Source organism: Bos taurus, chromosome 16 (assembly GCF_002263795.3).
Source record: "Bos taurus isolate L1 Dominette 01449 registration number 42190680 breed Hereford chromosome 16, ARS-UCD2.0, whole genome shotgun sequence".
NCBI classification, from domain to species: domain Eukaryota; kingdom Metazoa; phylum Chordata; class Mammalia; order Artiodactyla; family Bovidae; genus Bos; species Bos taurus.
This window is the reverse complement of record NC_037343.1, coordinates 77119641-77141614: the sequence shown is the minus strand read 5'-3', so window position 1 is coordinate 77141614 and position 21974 is coordinate 77119641. Positions and strand designations below refer to the sequence as shown.

The following is a 21974-nucleotide window of genomic DNA, read 5'->3' as shown; positions in this document are numbered from 1 at the left end:
GGGGGGTCTCACAGACACCCCACACCTGCCCCGGCCTCCCCACCATCCTTCCCGTCTGCCTCCAAGTCCAGCAGCAGCTCACCCCTCACACACAGCGTCCAAGTGACCCGGCCTTCTGGGGACCTGTGCTCTGCACATGTGGCCCACCTCTGCTCACCGTGGAGACCCATCTGATGGCCCTTCTCAGGGGCCCCTGCCCTGGGCCCGCAGTCTTCAGCAGCAGTCAACTCTGCAGACAGCTGTGCAAGCTCAGGCACAGGGCTGGGTTCCGGATCTCACTGGCTTTTAATTATTTGTTTACATGTGTCTATTTCTCCCTCCAAGCACAGCTTCTCAAAGGCAGAAACCAAGCTTGTGCCCAGATGCCACGAAGGTGGTGTGACGTGAAACAGACAGGAAGTATCTACTTATAGGTGAACACAGCTGAAAGAAGTCCCTCTGCCCTTAACAGCTTCCACCGGGTGAGACGAGACTTGCCTTGCACCCCGCCAGTCAGGAGCCCTGAGTGCTAAGCCGCTGTCCCCGCTGGGGTGACATGCGAGGCCCTGAACGCTGCCGTCTGAGGCCTGACCCAGTGATGGTGCTTTAGTCACTAAGTCATGTAAGACCTGTTTGCGACCCCACACACTGTAGCCCACCAGGCTCCTCTGTCCATGGGGCTTTCCAGGCAAGAATACTGGAATGAGTTGCCATTCCCTTCTCCAGGGGATCTTCCTATCCAGGGGCTGGAAGCATGTGCGGTACATTTTTGTGGTGAGTTGTACTTAATCTCCTGAGATGTGTGAATCCACAAGTTAAAAGAATCCTAAAATCTCAGAAAAGCAAAATAAATACTCAAAATCACATATGACGAATAAAAAATCAAACCTGAGAGTGAAGGAGGCTTAATGTAACCCCTTAAATGTCCGGCATTCTCATTAAGGAAACTCCTGTTGATCTGAATGCGCTGTAATTACCAACCACCAGATCATGCTAACTAATTGGGATTAACTTCTACGTGTCAGTCCCCTCCTGCACATAAATACTTTTCATTTCAAAGTAAAACGCAGTCTGTTGTCCCCCGACTCATACTCTCACAGGTGCAAACTTGTTAAACAACGATTTCCCAGGACTAAATTAATTTCTCTAATTTCTTTTAAATTTGAAGGCAAGAACGTTTAATGAGCAGTAAGATAATTCAGGGTAACATGATGATAATAGTTCTCTCTGGGGAAATTAGAGGGGCCCCGCCATGGACTCAACAGACTCTCCAGGGAGAAAATCCTGTCCTGACAATTCCTGGAGGTACTGTTATCAGCGATCTAATGTACAAGCCAGGATTAACAATACTTAACACCATTAATAAGGTTTTCACTGTTACTGCAAACTCGTCTCTTGCTGGTGATTTTCATCTTACCAACTCTGTAATCTAACAAATACTATACTTTAAGTTAATAGTATTAAATTTCTCCAAAATCTGAAAGTAACGAAACTTAAAAATGCCCTTCAATTTTATTTGGCAATGAAGCTCATTCTATGGATGATCTTTAAAGAGACATTACTCAGCTCCCAACTACACAAACTGGAATGCCCTTTTGACAATATCTCACACAGAGCTCTTACACACTACTTTCTATATAAACCTCACCAGAAATTTAAAAAACATGTTAAAACAAAAACATCACATGTGCCAGCAATCTAATTAGTCATTCTTCTTCCCATTTGAAAAATCATCTCCCTAAAATTTCTTAAGCTATTTGAAAAGTACCCTATTCCTAAAGACACTAAAAGTCAGATTTAAGTCAGCTGGAATGATATACCATTAATCACTATAACTGGCTTTTTATCAAACAAAGGAGAGAATTCACTACAGCATAAGAAAAATGAGTGATCAAATTCAACCAATTATTTAAACATTTATAAGATCTTGGTATTTGTATCATTTAACCATCATTAGTTATACTACCTAGCATGATAATTACTATATACAAATTATGTAAGCAAAAATACCGGTTACCTGTCCTGGCATTTCAGGACCAGGGTAATGACAGAGACCCTGCCACCAGCCCCGTGAGCTCCAGCAGCTGGAGCTGGTCAAATTCACACCGCGAGCAGAAGCCTTTCACTGCGACAGAGACAAGTGGAAGACGTTTTCTTCAATTTATTCATTTATTCCACAGTTATTAATAGACGACAGGCTTAAACAAACATGTAATCCAAAAACAGTAAAAAGGCAATAAGCAATATTAGTATCTGGGAGAAGGAAATGACAACCCACTCCAGTATTCTTGCCTGGAGAATCCCAGGGACAGAGGAGCCTGGTGGGCTGCCGTCTATGCCCCACAAAGGGTGAGACACGACCGAACCGACTTAGCAGCAGCAGCAGCAAGATTAATATCTAATATTTAGGTACTATGCAGAGAAATAAAATAGAGTGATATAATAGGAAATGAACGATGGTTATTTTGGATTGGGTGTTACTGGGATGACCCCGCGGAGGGGGTGACATTTTGGTTAAAAGATTAAAAGACCAGAAGGAAAAGAAAGTGCCGGAAAGCAGCCCTGGGGGAAAGGTCTTCAGGGAGGAAGGAGCTAGGTGTGTCTGAAGAACACTGGCTGGAGGGTGGAGAACACTGCGGGTAAGGGCCGGGGTCAGAGGTGAGCACGCTGAGAGCATGGGTGTGGGCTGTGGGTCTCCAACAGAGAGGCTCTGAACTCATGACCCTAACCCTGCGCGGAGAAAGGCAGGGAGAGGAGGAGAGCCAGAGATGGGGAGAGCGGGGAGAGCACGGAAGGCCTGGCCTGGCCGGACCTGACGGTGACAGCGAGGCGCACGCAGTGTGCGGCCGGGACGCGACCCTCAGGTGGACCCCGAGGACTCGGACTGCGGGAACTGAACGAGGGCGAGGGGAGAGGGACGCCAAGGACGGCTCGTGGGCTCGGGGCTTGAGCACATCGACGGGAGAGGGAAGCCGCTGACGGGGGTGTGTTGGTAACAGAGGTGTGACAAAGGATGGAACACGACACAGAAACAGGCACGGCAGAGAGACCTGTGCACCGAGAGCGCTGCGTCGTCTCTGCTGCACGCGTCCTCACCCACTGAGAGCCAGCATCTCGTCCCGGCCTCTGAGCGCCGTCCACGTGCCGGGCACAGCACCTGCAGGCTCCACAGCCGGGGCTCCATAAAAACTGATGCTGCTGCTGCTAAGTCGCTTCAGTCGTGTCTGACTCTGTGCGACCCCAGAGATGGCAGCCCATGAGGCTCCCCTGTCCCTGGGATTCTCCAGGCAAGAACACTGGAGTGGGTTGCTATTTCCTTCCCCAATGCAGGAAAGTAAAAAGTGAAAGAGAAGTCGCTCAGTAGTGTCCGACTCTTAGCGACCCCATGGACTGCAGCCTACCAGGCTCCTCCGTTCATGGGATTTTCCAGGCAAGAGTACTGGAGTGGGGTGCCATTGCCTTCTCCAAACTAGTGCTCCCTTAACCTACAGGGCGGAAGAGCAAGGCACAGGTAGGTGTTCAGTACCTTCCCTCCAGCACGCAGCCAGCAAGTGGGGGAATCCAAGCACTTACACGGGGCAGTGCAAAGTCAGGGCTCAGGCCCTAAGCCACCCCACTAAACGTCCAGCTCTCCTGTGTCCTCCTGGCCCCTCAGACGGGATCCCCGTAAACGCTGGGGCCCGCGCGGCGCCAAGCTCAGCCCTCTTTGCTCGCTGCGCTCATCACAGGCCCATGCAGCCCTGCGTCCTGCTCCCCCTCGGCCGGCGCTGGGAGCTGGAATGGGCTTTCACTGACCCCGTGTGCCCCCCGACCCCCTACTGGGTGCCCCATCAGAACTCTCCTAGGAAGTCCTCCCCTTCCACCTCCCTCTTCTGCACTGAACGAGATCCGGTCAAGGGAGGAAAAGAAGGCATAATTAAATGCAGTGCATACAAGCATTCCTGGAAAAAGAAGTATTCAGCAAAACTTCAAAATCAGGGTGAACATCTGTTTCATGAACACTTCATGAAAGAGCTGTGTGAAGCATACCCACAGGTACGCGAGAAAGTCACAACATTCCATAATAACGGTATAAAGGGAGACAAAGTGTAAAGGAATCCTAATTGTAAAATGATACAACTGATTCCTAACAAACATACTAGATTCTACACATTCAACGTTGCCCTTCAAACAGGCACAATGGGAGCATGTGGACTTATTTCCAGAAAGGCTTCTGATACTGAAAATCCATTTGAAATCCCTCCTTGGATTGTAATCAGTTTGTGAATCATAAAAACCACTAGTCTCACCTAAGAAGAGATCATCTTTTGATCGAAAGAAGAATACCAAGACAATTTACTTTTTCCGCCAAGTACAAACTTGGCTCCAAAGGATTTCTAAATATTCCAAATATCAAATTCATCCTCAAAAATGGAATCATTTTCATCACTGAATTTATTAAAACTACATTTCAGGCTCTGAATGCAGTTCCAAATAGAACTGGCAAGCTATTTTGATTAATGTATACCTCATCTGGTCCCACCACTTCATGGGAAATAGATGGGGAAACAGTGGAAACAGTGTCAGACTTTATTTTTTTGGGCTCCAAAATCATTGCAGATGGTGATTGCAGCCATGAAATTAAAAGACGCTTACTCCTTGGAAGGAAAGTTATGACCAACCTAGATAGCATATTCAAGAGCAGAGATATTACTTTGCTAACAAAGGTCCATCTAGTCAAGGCTATGGTTTTTCCAGTGGCCATGTATGGATATAAGAGTTGGACTGTAAAGAAAGCTGAGCACCGAAGAATTGATGCTTTTGAACTGTGGTGTTGGATAAGACTCTTGAGAGTCCCTTGGACTGTAAGGAGATCGAACCAGTCCATTCTAAAGGAAATCAGTCCTGGGTGTTCATTGGAAGGACTGATGCTGAAGCTGAAACTCCAATACTTTGGCCACCTCATGCGAAGAGTTGACTCACTGGAAAAGACTCTGATGCTGGGAGGGATTGGGGGCAGGAAGAGAAGGGGACAAGGATGAGATGGCTAGATGGCATCACCGACTCGATGGACATAAGTTTGAGTGAACTCTGGGAGTTGGTGATGGACAGGGAGGCCTGGCATGCTGTGATTCATGGGGTCACAAAGAGTCAGACATGACTGAGCAACTGGACTGAACTGAACTGAACTGAAACCTCATCTTTGAACCAGTCAATACTGAAGGAAATCAATCCTGAACATTTATTAGAAGGACTGATGCTGAAGCTCCAATACTTTGGACACCTGATGCAAAGAGCTGATTCACTGGAAAAGACCCTGATGCTGGGGAAGACTGAGGGCAGGAGGAGAAGAGGGCAGCAAAGGATGAGATAGCTAGACAGCACCACTGATTCAATAGCCATGAATTTAAGTAAACTCTGGGAGATAGTGGAAGATAGAGGAGCCTGGTGTGCTGCAGTCCATGGAGTCACAAGGAGTCAGACACGACTTAGCAACCAAACAACAACAACACCATCTTTGAACACATCAGACTATTCAAACAGAAATGTCCAAGACAGCAGATGAGAGAACCCTTACTGTATTCCCATTCTTTTAAAAATCATCTAAATTTCTCAAGGATTTCCTTTCAAAGCTGAGAAACATCTAGCCCTAAATACGTTAAGTATGAACAACCAATCTAAATTCAAAACTCAATCAAGCTTTAAATATTCTGATGTCACTTCTCATTTCAGAGTTCTTTTTAGTCTACATTACCAAGCCTTTTCCTAAAGTAACTTTCAATAACTAAAATCCATACAATATTAAGATAATTAGGCAATCAAAATTAAGCTTTCATTTAGAGATTAATTCATTCATCCAACAAATACCTGGATACCCATGACCTAGTACTCATTCATATAAAGTACAGTCTACAGACGTGAACACTGCACTGTGGTATAGTATATTCTTATTTATTAGAAGCATATCAGCGTGAAACTACCCAGTAGTCATTATTTTTCTGAGAGTAATCTTTCTGCTGTCTTCCAAATTACATGCTTCCTCTAGGATAACACTTTTCTTATGACGTTTGCCATGTAGCTCACATACATTATGATGAGCCTTTATGCTGATTACAGTCCATTAGGGACTAAATCTCCTTGAGCAGCTCCTGAGACTGTGATCAAAGTAACTGAAATATGGAGTTGAAAGAGAGCTCAGTATAAGCAAGATATGACTGAATCTGCATCCAAAATAGGGAAAGACACAACATGCGGCTGGAGAAGAAAAAGGAGCCCTGTGACGTAAGACCCTCTGCATCGCACAAGAACATGCAGAACCCATCCTCACGCCCAGAAATCAACGTCTCTCAGAAGTGTGGCTCAGCGGTAAAGAACCCACCTGCAACACAGGAGAGGCGGGTTCAGTCTCTGGGTCGAGAAGATCTCCTGGAGAAGGAAATGGCAACCCACTCCAGTATTCTTGCCTGGGAAATCCCATGGACAGAGGAAGCCTGGCGGGCTACAGTCCAAGGGGCTGCAAAGAGTCAGACATGACTCAGTGACTAAGCAACAACAACAAATAATGATAAAATATACACTTTGGAAAGATGACTCTTGCTATAGTGTGAAGACTGAACTAGAAATAGGAAAATGAGAGGAAAAGAGACTGGTTCAGAAGGTTCCACAATAATCCAGGCAAAAGGTGGCAGAAATCTAACAGGAGGCACAGTCGGGATGCAGAGAACTAGCAGATTCCAGAGCTACTTAAGGAGTAAAGTCAGCAGCCTGTGTCAGGAATACAGCAAGGCCCCTACACATGAACTTCAAGTTGCAAACTTTCCAAGATGAGAACCTGCCTCTAGTTCCAGCGAGGAAGCAGAACCTGTGCCGTGGACGCCAGGCGTGAGCGGCATCGCAGCCTGCCCACGGTCGCCCGTCGATGATGGCCCTCCGGCTCTCCCGCCTCCCACCCCCTCCCTCCTCCATCAGTGACTTCTCCTGCCTGTCCACTGGATGCCAGCTGCTGGGCCGGCTGCTGTGCTGCACTTCTATACTGTCAAGTTAAAATTGTTTCCCTTACTTTCTGTGTTTGGCTTTTATGCATTATTTGCCTGAAAAGCATTATAAACCCAGTAGAGTGCAGTACTATATGGGTGACTGTTAGTTGGGTACCCAGGCTAACTTTGTTGGACTTACGAACACACCCTTGGAACAGAACTCGTTTGTGTGTCGGGGACTTACTGTAGCTGAAACACATGTTCACGGTGTTCAGCGCAGGGTGGGTGCTCTTGGAAGAACTCCCTCAGCAGCAGGGCTTCTGCCCTGGACAAAAGCCAGAGGATGCTGAGAAGGAAGGTGGGGGCTGGGGGTCAAGCATCCAGCTCACGAGGAGGTGGGGAGACAACAGCGACAAGGAAGGTGAGCGCCCTTCCTTCAGGAGGCAGAGCCTCGAGGAAGCAGGTCTTACCCCCGTCACCCCAAAAACAAGGAGGATTAACGGGCTGGAAGAGGCTCTGTGGATGGAGAGGTGGCGCCCTGACCCCCAACTCTCATGTGCGCAGCTTATTATTAAAATCACCAGAGAACCAGCAGCCTCCACGGGAAAGGATGCCGGGAAACAACAGCCTTGGGGCAAAGAGGTCTGTTCCAGCTGGGAAGCTTAAAGGGATGGCCGCTTTAACCAACCTCACCGCTTACTGGCTACTCCCTGACAAGACGCTCGTACCTTCCCAGCAACCAGAACGAGGAAGGCCCCTCTTCCTGCCTGTACCCCTGGGATGCTTTCCCGCCTTCACAGGGAGCCAAAGGGTTACAAACAGTAACAGCTTCAAGTTTACAAACAGTAGGTATGACCTAAGTCCTGGTGATGATCATAATTAAAATAAATCCACCCTCTAGACACACCCAGGAATTCTTAAAATTGTGCTCTGATTATAACTGTTTCATATTTAACTTTATGATAAAAAGTGAAGGCAGCAGAGTGCTCTTTAATGATCAGAAATCAAAATAGTCATAAAATGTTAGCTGCAGACTTCCATCATTTAAAATTAGCCTCACACTAAAATGTAAATATCTTACCATTTCTGTGTCACCATCAATGATACAGTCTGCATTTTTTAAAATTAAGCTATAATAAATTCGTTGTTCCAAAAACGAGAGTCCAAAAGCAACGTGAACATAACAGCGTGCAAATCTAGTCAAAATATCCCGTCAGTACTTTTGAGACTTTAGTGGAAGGAGTCAAAGAAGGAAAACAGGAAGGAAATGGAAGGTGATAGAAAAAAAAAAAAAATTCCCTAAGTTCAATGAATGACAACAACAACAAAAATTAATAGAGAAACTCATACGGCACTAAAAATGAGACCACACAGGACGCATGGCAGGGTTAGAGTATTCACCTCAGAACAAGAAAAAGACAGACACACTGAGAACAGACACCACGTGTCATTACACAGAGAGTGGGGATCTGACACTGAGAAGCCTGACTTCCTCGGTTTCCTGTTTGTGTGCAGACACGTATCAGCATCACAGGCAGCGGAAGGAGTCGCTCAGCTAACCGTATGCTGCCTCATCACCCCGTTGTTCGGGCCAATGGTGTGGAACAAAACAAAAGAAGGTTGTCAACCTGGAGTGGAAGCTGTCCTTTGCCAGCTTTTTAAAATCCTGCTCCTGAGAGCGGTAACATTTTTCAAAGACTTAATCAGCAGTAACGCTTGTGAACTCTTGTCAGGTAATCTCCCACCATCAGTCTGGATGCAGAGACAGGGGTCCTCCCGCCGCCCCCCGCCTGCATGGGCGACACCGGCCTATTTCCCAGGACAGTGGGGTACCTCTGCCCACTGCGGGGCAGAGGCCGCACGAAGGCAACCGTGTCAAAGAGACACAGAGCCACGGACGCAGCTTTAGACTCGTGCTGCGTGGCAGCCGTGGGTCCCAGGAAACTGTGCCTCCTGGCTGGTGAGTCAGCAGCAGCAAAAATCAAAGTGCTGCTTTTCCTTTCCTTTGGAATTTGGAGCTGCTCAAAACAGAATTTCAAAATCATGACATAACTACCTAATTTTAGTAGTGCTGCTTTTACCGTCTGCACAGAAACAATATACAAAACACTAATATCCGTGTGTGTGTGTGTGCAACTGGCACGTAGACATGTCTGCATCTAGGAGAAACTGCATACCATAATCTTGGGTATTTTATGACCATAATATAAAATACAGATGGTAGATTTGAAAAAACAATCCTCTTGAAATTAAAATACTGGCCTTACTTAAGCTCTTAAGGGTCTCTTTTGTGAAGACAGTCCAGATAATTCAGACAAGTGTGACAGAGGAGACAACGTAAAATTCAGCTATGCAGACACACGCTCGCCACAGGCACCCTGGTGGGCTCAGTCGGGGATCCTTCCCGAGCCCCTGCTGCGATGAGGGACCTGCAGCGTCACAATGCACCGAGAAAGAGCAAGACAGAGCACAAACCCTCAAGGTTTGGAGAGAGGTTTCCTATCCTAACCCGATGGGAAAGATGAGGTTTTATGTCCATGTGAAGTGACACAGGGCTCAGAAACACCAGAAAAGATGTTACCAAGGGTGCACCGTCAGGGCTCCAAGAAAAAGTATGACATTCACAAAATCAGAAAAAGCTTCACAGTGGAGACAGCATTTTAGACGGTCCTTGAAGGGTGGGTAGATTTCAAACTCTGGAGAGGGAGAAGAGGGGTCAGGCAAGGTAAGTAGTCACACAGGCAGAGAGTTCAGCTCAGGCGCTCAGGCGTGTTGGACTCTCTGCGACCCCATGGACCACAGCACGTCAGGCCTCCCTGTCCATCACCAACTCCCGGAGTCCACCCAAACCCATGTCCATTGAGTCGGTGATGCCATCCAGCCATCTCATCCTTTGTTGTCCCCTTCTCCTCCTGCCCTCAATCTTTCCCAGCATCAGGGTCTTTTCCAATGAGTCAGCTCTTCGCATCAGGTGGCCAAAGTATTGGAGTTTCAGCTTCAGCATCAGTCCTTCCAATGAACACCCAGGACTGATCTCTTTTAGGATGGATTAGTTGGATCTCCTTGCAGTCCAAGGGACTCTCAAGAGTCTTCTCCAACACCACAGTTCAAAAGCATCCATTCTTCACAGAAAAGATGGCAGTATTTCCTGGGCTGTGCCTCACAGACACGGATTCTGAGAGAAGCCAATAGATGTGCTTACAAAACAGTGCACAGTCAAATAAGTTTGGAAAACACTAACCCTGCCTGGAAATTCACAGTGCGCACCTCTCTGAGGAAGCAGCTGTGCAAACCCAAGCCTCCTAAACGCATCTCACTCACTGCAAAGCACATCTGTAAAAGACCAATCACAAGTACTGAAACTGAATCTGTGATTTTAAAACTCCCAGCGATCAAAAGTCCAGGACCAGGTGACCTTGCAAGCAAATTCTACCAAATATTTGGAGAAGAGTTAACACCTGAAACTATTCCAAAAATCTGTAGAGGGAGGAACACTTCCAAACTCTATGAGGCCACCTTCACCCTCATACCAATACCAAGAGACGACGAAAGAACACCTATGGATTCTTCATTTCCAGAATGACTATCAAGCAGAACTGGAAAAGCCTAGCGGAGTAAACCTGGGACACTGTACAATGCCTCCAACACCGAACTGAGAAACAGAATTTATGAATGACAGCTGTGCAGGGGTGAACGTGATTTCAGACACGTCATCGTACGCTGGGGCTTCAGGGCGAGCGTCCACAGGGAATCAGCACAGTAAGTAATTCAATAGTGTGTGTACACCTTCTGCTGAAACCTTCCTTTAGCTTCACCCTATGGTACAAAAGAACGAGCTAATACATAACAGGAGAAACACACTGCTGGTCAGAGAGGACGAGAGAAGCCACGGTAACGGACGGCGCTGTGGGCAATGCGGAACCCCAGGCTGAAGCGGAGGCAGACTGAACACAGGCACCACCTCGCCTCCGTTCCTCCCTGAGCCCAGCAGGAGCTCCCAAACCTGCAGGTCATTCAAGTCAAAAGCAAAGCTGCCTCCATTTTTTTTTTAAATATATGTCCATGAGAACTAATATTCTAAAACAGTATTTTATATTGGAAACAATTCTGATTTAAGCTTGGAAGCTCATAATCAGTACGTTCAGCACCTTATTTCTAAGGAATGTACAGGTTCGGCTTCCTTCCTCACTGTACCTGTATCCGCTTGTGAGCGCGCGTGCACATGCACACACACACACACACACACAGTCTCAAGGCAGCGTTTATTAGAACAAGTTACCTGTGGCTGGAACTGAGGAACAGGTGGCCCTTGCATTCCTTGTGATTGCTCATCCATTGTCTGAAGCAACAGGAACTTCTGAACTCTGCAAAAAAGGTCAAGCCAAAATTTAAATAATGCAATCATTACCACGGCAGGGTCCACACTTGAGATGAGCCCAATGCTTCAAAAATGGCCATTAAGACATTCCCTGCTCTCACCTTCCATTTGGTAAATCCAAGCTCTGTTTGGCTAACACAAACAGTCATTGTCTCAACTCATTTTCTCAAAAGCAGCATTTCCTGCTTAGAAAATCCTGTTTTGTGCGATGAAATCCTCTCTTCTCCATAGATCACAGAGGCTCCCCCACTCCCTCCCCAGCATGAGAAGACAAGCACCATGGAAAGCTTCCTGAAGTCATGAGCAGTGCTTCAGATTCCCCAATCGACCTCATCTCACACTCCACACACGTGAGCACTTGTACTCTTCAGGTCCAACTGAACTGCTTCCTGTGATTTCCAGGCCTATGTTTAAAAGGCCAGTCCTCCTATGAGGACTTATGCAGACGTTCCTTGCAATTATAAGGTGTCCATCCGTTAATTCAGTAAACACAAGCTGAAGACCATACGCCAAGTCCTGCACAAGCTTAAGAGCTGGGCTATGAACCCAGCACAGCAAACACCCGTGTCCACTCCTGACTCTACACACCACCAAGTGTCTCTAGGCTCTTCCTAAGTGTAATTTCATAACTAAAATCTGTGGGTTAAAAAACTAGGGTCCGTTAGGACCAAGAGATAGAGAAACTAAAACACACTTCCACTTCATTATGCCCTTTAAAAACCTGTAAAAAGGTCCTAGACATGGGTCATTTGTATTGCAAATATTTTTCCCATCCTGTGACTTGTCTTTTAAAAACCTTCCCAATGGCATCTTTTAATTAACTTGTTAACTTTTGAAATTTAACAAGTTCTAATTAACCAATCTTTTCCTTTACGGTTAATGCTTTCGTATACAAAATCCTTAAATATTTAGGAATTATTTTCCTGTTGTAAATTCGCACACATTATCTTCCAACATAAGCTTTATTGCTCTACCTTTCATATTCCTATCTGCAATTGGCCTGGAATTAAAGTTTTGTACAATGTAAGGTGAAGTCAATATTCAGCTAGTTTTTCCACATGGCTATCCAACTGACTTCAAATCATTTACTGCAAAGATTATCCTTTATCCTCCCATATCTCACTACAGTGCTACTATACCAGCCTCAACATATTATCAAATGACTGCACATATATATACTATACTAATGTCTGGTGTAGCTTTATTATAAAGTCTAGATATATGCCTAATCATATCTCTGATTTTAATATAAAGTTTAGAACCAGCCTGTTTGTTTCTACTTTAAAAAAAAAAAAGAACTACTGGGATTTTGATTAGGATTACAAGAACTCTATAGATCAATCTGCAGAGAGACCTTTCATTTTAATAATATTGGGTCTTCAAACCCATAAACATAGGATATCTTATTAATAGGTTTAATTTCTTTCAAGAATGGCTTTCACTTTCCAAACTGGTCTTTCACATCTTTTTTTCAGGTTATTTCCTAAATATATCTCGATACTATTAAGTATTTTTATCTCAATTTTCTGATAGTGTACAGAAATACAAATAATTTCTGTATATTGACCCTTTATCTTACAAACCTGCTAAGCTCACTTAATGGTTCAAGTAGATTTTTTTTGTAGATTCTTGTCTTATTGCAAAGGCTAGAACCTCCAGTACAATGAACAGAATCAAAGACATCCTTTTCTTTTTCCTATCTGAGGACGAAGGCATTCAGTCATTCACCATTAAGTATGATGTAAGATGGACATTTTTCATAAATGCCCTAATTTATCAGGATGAGATAGTGCCCTTCTATTTTCACTTTGCTGGAAGATTTTATAAAGAATAGATGTTAGGTTTTCATCAAATTCTTCTGTGTCTGAGCTGATTAAACACTTTCTTAAAATGCTGAATTTTGGTGGCTCTTTTATTTTGAATTTTGAACATTTATTTTGGCAAATGTTTAGCCAGTATTTCTGGAATGAACTCCCATTTAGTCATGATATATAATCATGTTTATGTATTGTTCAATTCAACTTTATAATCCCGGTAATGAATTAGAATACCTTTTAGTGTGAAATCTGAATCATTAAACAATCAAGAAACAATGACTTAAGGCTACACTGATTATTTAAAATGTGTATAAGCAACAAGGACACTTTTGCAAAAGGTAATATAAATTAAACAGTATCTCCAGCTTAGGAAAAGAAAAACTGTTACAAGCCAACTACACATCCAAGATGGTGTCTTACAACTTGCTGCTATAATTCTAATGCAGGACAGATTACTGCTCAAAACTGCACACTTCAGGACATCAAGAAACTGTCATTTTTCAAAGCAAGGTGACATCACAATAAAGACTTAAAAAAAAATAAATTGATATCATTAAAACCAGTATTTGACATCTAGTGCCCCATACAGTTTACATGAGACAACACAGGAAAAAGAAAAGGCCTCCTGGTCCGAAACCTCTATGAAACACTCCTTGCTGTAAGAAGCGGTCTTAGAGGGCCACAGTGAGTACTAGCACACCAAAGGGTCCAGGCGGGCCTGCAGCTACAAAAGCAAACAAAAAACTTCACTCACATTCAACTTACTTAGTCACAGAACGCTTTCTTTGTGCAGCATATTCTAATAGCCCACAGCTCAGCTAACTGTAAGAAGACGCTACGAGAAATGAGCTAGATTATAACAAAGTGGGTTTCATCATACCTCTTGATGTGTGCAATGCCTAAGCAAATAAAATTATAAAGAAAAGAAGGCAAAATGAAAAAAAAAAGAAACATAAAATTCAAAGACATCTCAGAAGTGACTAGCAGTCTGCGTCACTGCTACAGCATCCCAGACAAACAGCCCCGCTCAGTAAAGGAGCCTGAGTGGGCCTCTCACACTGCACATGGGCTTGGTAACACAATGAACAAGGAGCAAAAAATGTGCTTTGCATAATATCTAACATGGCTCCAGGTGTCACTTGATTCTAACTGCTTCTGTTGAAAAAGAAAATATCAGTGTTTACATGCTGATCTGATATTATCATATTTTCAAAGGCCATATATGCTTATATATTATCTTTCAGGTAAGCCCCTCATAAATAAAGACGTTTAATGCGTAAGTGTTAGACATACATTCGGTCTTCTGGATCGTGAGTCCCAGGCTGCAGGGACCTGTGTTTGCTGTCCACAGCTCTGCTCCCAGCTTAGGCCAATGCTTGGCACAGCATGAGTGCTGAGCGAATATTTACGGAATAAATGAATGAATGTATCTCTATCAAAACATCAAGTAATAACTGCTACAGTTTAATAAGTCTAAAATCAATGGTGAGTAAAATTATGATCAAATTCAACAAATTTGGCAACCAGTCTTCCATCAAAAAAGGCTGCCCAAAGAAGGTGCTACCTGAGCCGGGTTTTAAATGAGAAGGAGATACTCTCACAGGTTAGATAAGGCAAGGAAAACAGGAAATCTGGGGAAAGGAAAGAACACATCAAAATATCCAAAAGCAGAGCACAACATCATGTAAGTAAAATTAAAATTGGCAAGTGGTGAGAGATAGCTGGGGGGAGTCAGGCTAACTTTTATGATATCCCCTTTATTCAACTGCTATCAGAGAGCTAGTGCCGTGTTTCAAGCAGCCGAGGGACGGAAGTGCCCTTTCAGAAATACAATCTTTCCTGCCGTATGACAGAGGACAGGGGCTCACAACCGCAAGACAGACCTGTCAAGAGGCGACGGTAACAATCCAGACAAGAGGTGGTAAGGGCCCTCACCAAGGTCCTCCGATTTGACCTCAGCCAGCAGCCAACACAACTCTCTCCCTTTCTGGAAATGTTCTGTGCCCCATGTACTCTCATATAATAACTCCTTTTTCTGAGTTCCTTTTTCAATCTAACATTTATGTCCAAGTGCTGTACGGTATGAATCTTCTTTTTGCTTTTTAAACCTACATTCTTTCAGGTCATCCTTTCCACTCCCATGACTTGATTACTATCCATCTACGATTACTCTGAAATTTATCTCATCTGTTCTGAGTTCTGAACCACAAACACAAATATCCAAATGACCACCTAGAATCGTCACAGTTTTTGAACAGAAGATTCCATCTGCCATTTCTAAAAAAAAAAAAAAAGTTGCTAAGTTCTTTAATCATCTTTCTCTCCTTACATTATCACCACCTACTCAGCTGATCCAGCCCAAACCTCTCAAATTTCTGCATCTCAGGACCTCTTTATCTGAGAATCCCAAAGACCCCTTTTTTTTGCTCACACGGGTCATAAATATCCCTATTTCTCATATTAGAAATCAAAATAGAGCAATGCTTAAAATACATACTAATTCTTTTACAAATAAGAGCAATAAATTAATGACTATAACATATTTTTATGAAAAATAGCTAACTTTGCAAATACTAGCTAGAAGAGAAGCACTGTTTTGCATTTTGTTAATTTCTTTAATGTCTATCTTCAGAAAAGCAGCAGCTTCTACATTCAAGTTGTTGAGATATGTTGTCTTGGCTGAGGTGTATTTTTAAAAATGTGGTCTTACAGATACACAGCTGGAATACCCACTGTGGATATTCTTCTTTAGCACTACAGCAAGCTTTACAAGTGGTAGATTTGTAAAGGTTAACTGCAACATGGACTCTCAAAACTTATCAATGAACTTTTGTACTCTGATGTGAAAGTCTAATGGGCTCTCTTGCCCTCTAAATAGATCCTCTATTCATGCACGATCTTATAACACCCGTGCATGTCACCTGGAAAACTTTAGCTCCGTGAGTCACACAGATCCACTGAATGCTGACCATTTCATTATACAACATTCATAAACACACTCAATAGTGTCACCACTCATCTCATCAGAAATCTTCAAGTACCAGGAAGATGTCAAGGTCAGAGTGATGAATATAATTTTTCCAAAACTCCAACCTTCACTTTAGAAGTTCAAATTTCACCATGAGGAACAAATAATGGCACTTGTTTTCCCTTAAATGACAGGCAAACGTCTACAGAAGTCCCAAGTTTGAGTGTCGGTTTTTGTTTCAAGTAAAAACAGTGTCCGGTGAAAACATGAGCCGGCCAGGCGGCTCCTCCAACAACTGCAGAGACGTGCCTCCTCGACACAAGCCCATCTGCTGCCATGGGGCTTCATGTCGACCTCCCGCTGCATCACGCAGATTCAAGGACTTGTGCTCAAAGGTCAAAATGCGATCAAAAATAATACTCTTTAACTGCTTCATCAAATACAAGTTAAAAGGAAACTCGTCTTTTTTATACAGGTAGACAAGACAAAGACTAGTAGTTTGGTACCGCTGCACCAATTTAAGCTAAGGCATCCGTGCTTTTACAAACTCGCTGTTCAGTCACTAAGTCATGTCCAACTCTTTGCAACCCCATGGACTGCAGCACGCCAGGCTTCCCTGTCCTTCACTATCTCCCAGAGTTTCCTCAACTCATGTCCATTGACTCACTGATGCCATCCAACATCCCATCCTTTGTCACCCCCTTCTCTACCTGCCCTCAACCTTTCCCAGTCTTTTCCAATGAGTCGGCTCTTTGTATCAAAAACGTCTTAGTATTACAAAATCCTTTGTGCAGACCACAAGAATGAACCTCAAGGACCCCACCCAACTCCTAACCCCCATGGTCCATCAAAGCGGACAGACCACACTTTCAGAAGCTCTGGTCTAGTCAAAACCTAGAGTTCATCCTGACTGTCCCCTTCCATCATCTCTCTGCTCCCCACTCCAACACATCAGGAAATACCATTTCTGAAAATTTTCCATGCTCTTCTAGCGCCACTAATACAACCCTACAAGGTATCTCTGTATCTCTGCCAGGGATTACTCTCATATCCTATGAAGTGGCCTCTCTTTCTCCACTATTCTCTTCGCACTGATATTTGAAAAACACAAATCAACTCATGATGCTCCCATTGCTCTTGGGTTAAAATCCCAAGTGCTTGCCAAATACTGCAGGGCCCTCCCTGTAAGTCATCTCCAGCCACCTCTCCCACAGCAGGTCATCCCAGTCTCTCTCGCTGACTCCCTTCCATCAACACGAACCCCTCTTCTGTCCCTGAAACCACTGGCGTCCTCCCTGGCTTCAGGGCCTCTGTGCTCGCTGTATCCATGCTAAAAATCCTCTCCAAAGTAGGACCAGACCTCCCCCAGCCCACTTACCTTTCACATCATCACTCTATTCAGGTCTTTTGCTCATTTTTAAAATTTATACTGAGTTGTATGAGTTCCTTATATATTTTTGGAGATTAACCCCTTATCAGACATGTCATTTGCAAATATTTTCTCCCATTCAGTAGGCTCTTTTCATTTTGATTTCATTCTCTGTGCAAAAGCTTTTAAATTTGTTTAGGGCCCATTTATTTATTTTTGCTTTTGTTTCTCTCACTGGAGGAGATAGATCAAAAACTATATTGCTAAGATCAGTGTCAAAGAACACACTGCCTCTGCTTCCTTCTAAGAGTTTTATGGTTTCAGGCCTTACATTGAGGTCTTTATTTTTGTATATTGTATAAAAAAATTTTCTAATATCATTCATTTACATATAGCTTACCAGTGTTTGCAACACCATATACTAAAAGAGACTGTCCCTCCCTCACTGTACATTCTCGTCTCCTTTGTTATAGATTAACTGACCATATAGTTCAGTTCAGTTCAGTCGCTCAGTCGTGTCCGACTCTTTGCGACCCCATGAATCGCAGCACGCCAGGCCTCCCTGTCCATCACCGACTCCCGGAGTTCACCCAGACTCACATCCATCGACTCAGTGATGCCATCCAGCCATCTCATCCTCTGTCGTCCCCTTCTCCTCCTGCCCCCAATCCCTCCCAGCATCAGAGTCTTTTCCAATGAGTCAACTCTTCGCATGAGGTAGCCAAAGTACTGGAGTTTCAGCTTCAGCATCATTCCTTCCAAGACATCCCAGGGCTGATCTCCTTCAGAATGGACTGGTTGGACCTCCTTGCAGTCCAAGGGACTCAGGTTTATTTCTGGGCTCCGTATTCTAGCCCACTGATTTATGTGTATATTTCTGTCCCAGTTCCATACTGTTTTGATTACTGTAACTTTACAGCATAGTCTGAAATCAGACAGCATGATACTTCCAGCTTTGTGCTTTTTTCTCAAGAATGCTTTGGCTATTTGGGGGTCTTTTGTGTGAAAGTGTTAGTCACTCAGTCATGTCCAACTCTTTGTGACCCCATGGACTGTAGCCTGCCAGGCTTCTCTGCCCATGGGATTCTCCAGGCAAGTACACTGGAGTGGGTTGCCATTCCCTTCTCCAGGGGGATCTTCCAGACCCAAGGATCAAACCTGGGTCTCCTGCATTGGCAGGCAGATGCTCTGCAGTCTGATTAACCACGGAAGCCAATTTAGGTAGTATAGCAATACCAAATCTTGTTTTAACAGCATTAATGTCTGTTTTATTTATCCCATTTTTTTGTGGTTCCACACTAATTTTAAAATTATTTGTTCTAATTCTGTGAGAAGTGTCATGGGTATTCTGAATAGGAATTGAATTAGATCTCTATATTGCTTTGGGTAGTATGGACATTTTAACAATATTAATTCTTCCAACTCATGAATATGGTATATCTTCCCATCTATTTGTATCATCTTCCATTTTTTTCATCAATATTTTATACTTTTCAAAGTATAGGTCTCTCACCTGCTTAAATTTATTCCTAAGTATTTTATTCTTTTTGATGCAGTTGTACACGGATTTTCAAGATTTCTCTTTCTAAAGATAGTTTCCTTATTAGTGTATAGAAATGCAATAGACTTTTGTATATTAATCTTGTATCCTGCAACTTTATTGAATTTATTTATTAGTTCTAATAATTTTGGGGTGGAGAACTTTGGGGTTTTTATATACAATATCATGTAACCTATACACAGGGGCAGTACTGCTTCTTCCCTTCCAGTCTGGGTGCTTGTATTTCTTTTCCTGGTCTGATGGCAGTGCCTAGGATTTCCAATATTATGCTAAATAGAAGTGGGAAGAGTGGGCATTATCTTATCCCTGATCTTAGAGGAAAAGCTTTCAGCTTTTCATCACTGAGTGTGAAGTAAGCTTCGGGTTGTCATTATGGCTTTTATTATGTTGAGGTGTATTTCCTCTGTACCAACTTTGTTGAGAGTTTCTATCATAAATAGATGTTTAAATACTACAAATATTTTCATGTAGATTCACAACCTCAGTACACATTAAAGTAAAACAATCTTCCCAAAATCTTGTGTGTAGTCACATATTTTGTAGAAAAGAAAACTACAAAAATTAGGAATCTGAATATCAAGATATAAAAGCTGAGTAACAAACTATTTTTACACAGTTGTGTCTGCCAGTGAACTGAAATTTCATAATTCACATGACGCTGGTAAGAAAATTATTAAAAGTCAAAATACTATATATATAATAAATAATACAGCCCTCAGGGACACAGTATGATATGGCCATCTTAATTTAAACGCTGAAATATGGCACCATTCCCTAAGTGAAAACAATATCTTTCTTAGTTCCCATATTTTAATAAAAGTATAAAATACAAAGCCCTGAGACAGTTAAAAGGAAATTAAATCATGCTAACTATATACTTTTTTCCGCATAATACTTAAAATGAATAACTTCAGTTAATATATTCACCTTAGACAAAATCTTCAACAAAATGAGAATCTTTATTGTGTCTGCAGACATCCTCAATGAATTTCACCTTTAAAATTTTTTAATTTTTACAGAAACTGACTTAAAAATCATACATTTCAAAACACAAACCTGACTTTTTGCCAACTGTAAAATATGGTACTGAAACGTATGTAATAGAATATAAAAAGAAGAGACTTAAATACATATTTGTAAGAAAATAATTATTTAATTTTATTTGTGATCATGATGTTGGTCAAAAAACATAACTAGCCATTAAATTTTAAAAAGGTAATTATAGGTAAAAAATGCTGAGCTAAAGAAAAATATTTCCTTCATTCTGCAACAAAAATTACCTAACAATGAAGACATAAAGGCCAGTCAATCTTGCAATCTTTCAATTTCTAACTTAAAGCTTTAGTAAATACAAATCATAATAATGGATATGTATAGGTTCTGTTTATTAAAAATCTTTCTCCTTCTGTTTCCACACATATATTTTGACAGTTTCATCATACTACCCAGGTTCTCTGCAACTAGTGTGGACCTAGTACAAAATCCTAAATATTAAACTATGTAGCAGCAATCTGAAGAGAGATTTAAGATAAACAATGATCAATTATATGGTTCCTTCTCTAACTAACATATACTTTTCATTTTATTAAAGACTTCAGAAGTTACTTCCTGCTACTCATTACAGAACTTTTACAAAAGTACTCTCAACAAAGGCAAGTTAAAATGGCAATCCAAGTATAAATAAAAAAATTATAGCACTAGGGAAAAAAGTAGAAGGTCTAATTCTAGTTTTAAATCTAATACCACAGTTTCATTCATAAAGCAGAATGTCCTGTCTTAACACTGTGTATAGTTTATAGGCACAAAGAAATGTACATTAGAAATAAATATAAAACATGTTGAATATCACTGATAAAGAAATACAAATTTAAACAATGACAAAGTATGCAATTGATAACCTTTCAAAATGACACATATTTTTAAATTACATGTAATCCTTATATATATGTAATAACCTTTCTAGAAAGCAATACAGAAACAAACATTAATAATCATTCATCCCCTCTTACTCAGTACTCTTAATCCCACAACTCAATCCTAAAGAAATAAATCAGTGACTGAATTCTGGATTACATACAAGAATGTATATTAAAAGACATTTATCAGAAAGGAAAACTATGAACAACATAATGGTCCAACCATATGAAAATGTCTCAAGAAATTATAGTAAATACAGAAAATGGAACCCTAGGCTGACCAAACGCTTATAAAAATTGCAATGGTAGTTAAAGATGTACCCAGTACAACGTGAAACGAAAAAGCAAGATTCAGAGACAATTTCCAAGTTAGATGTACTCAAAGTACACTGTTTTTATAACTAACAATTAGATAATTACGCCCTTGTTTAAGCTACCTATCTTGCCAAAATATCAGCCAGATAAGGGTAGGAAATTGTCTGTTCTATACATCACTGCACCCCCTCGACACCTGGCACGGAATTAAACATACAGTAAATATATAGTCATCTATAATTCTAATATTAATTCATAATATATTAAATCAAAAATAGCAAGTTACAGTTGTTGTTCTCTTTTTTAAAGCACATTTGAATTACATGTATGGGTATAAAAAATAATACAGGCAAACTCCACTTCCATAATGGCAAAAGGACAATTCAGACAACCCCCTACCCCCAGGAGGACAGTTAGTTATACAAATGTTTTTTAATCTGCTTTAAAGCATCACAGTTTGGAAACAGGGAAGAGTTAAGGGACCAGTACCTGAGGGGTAGAGGAAAACCCAGAGACGGGGGTCTACTATCTAGGCACTCCCCACTGAGCACAGACTGGCTGTGGGGGGCTGCAGGGCACTCCCCACCCCTGCAGACTAGAGAAACAGTGCAGTCCACAGCTCACCACCAGGGCTTGGCGACAACCCCGCCAGTTGGGCTGGGACAACCTTCAGGGCATTACATCCCCCGAAATTGGACTGAGGTCATTTCTGAGA

The 21974-nt window shown here is 42.4% G+C and overlaps 1 protein-coding gene across 2 annotated transcripts in view; it reads right to left on the bottom strand.

Moving 5' to 3' along the window:
* The window catches only part of NEK7 (NIMA related kinase 7), a 138160-nt gene that overhangs the window by 70952 nt on the left and 45234 nt on the right, over positions 1-21974 (bottom strand). For both annotated transcript variants that reach the window (XM_003587112.6, XM_010813622.4), the window contains exon 2: positions 11215-11299. In XM_003587112.6, coding sequence (XP_003587160.1) covers positions 11215-11271 — 57 coding nt within the window. In that variant the 5' untranslated portion in view covers positions 11272-11299. The remainder of the gene's footprint in view (positions 1-11214; positions 11300-21974) is intronic.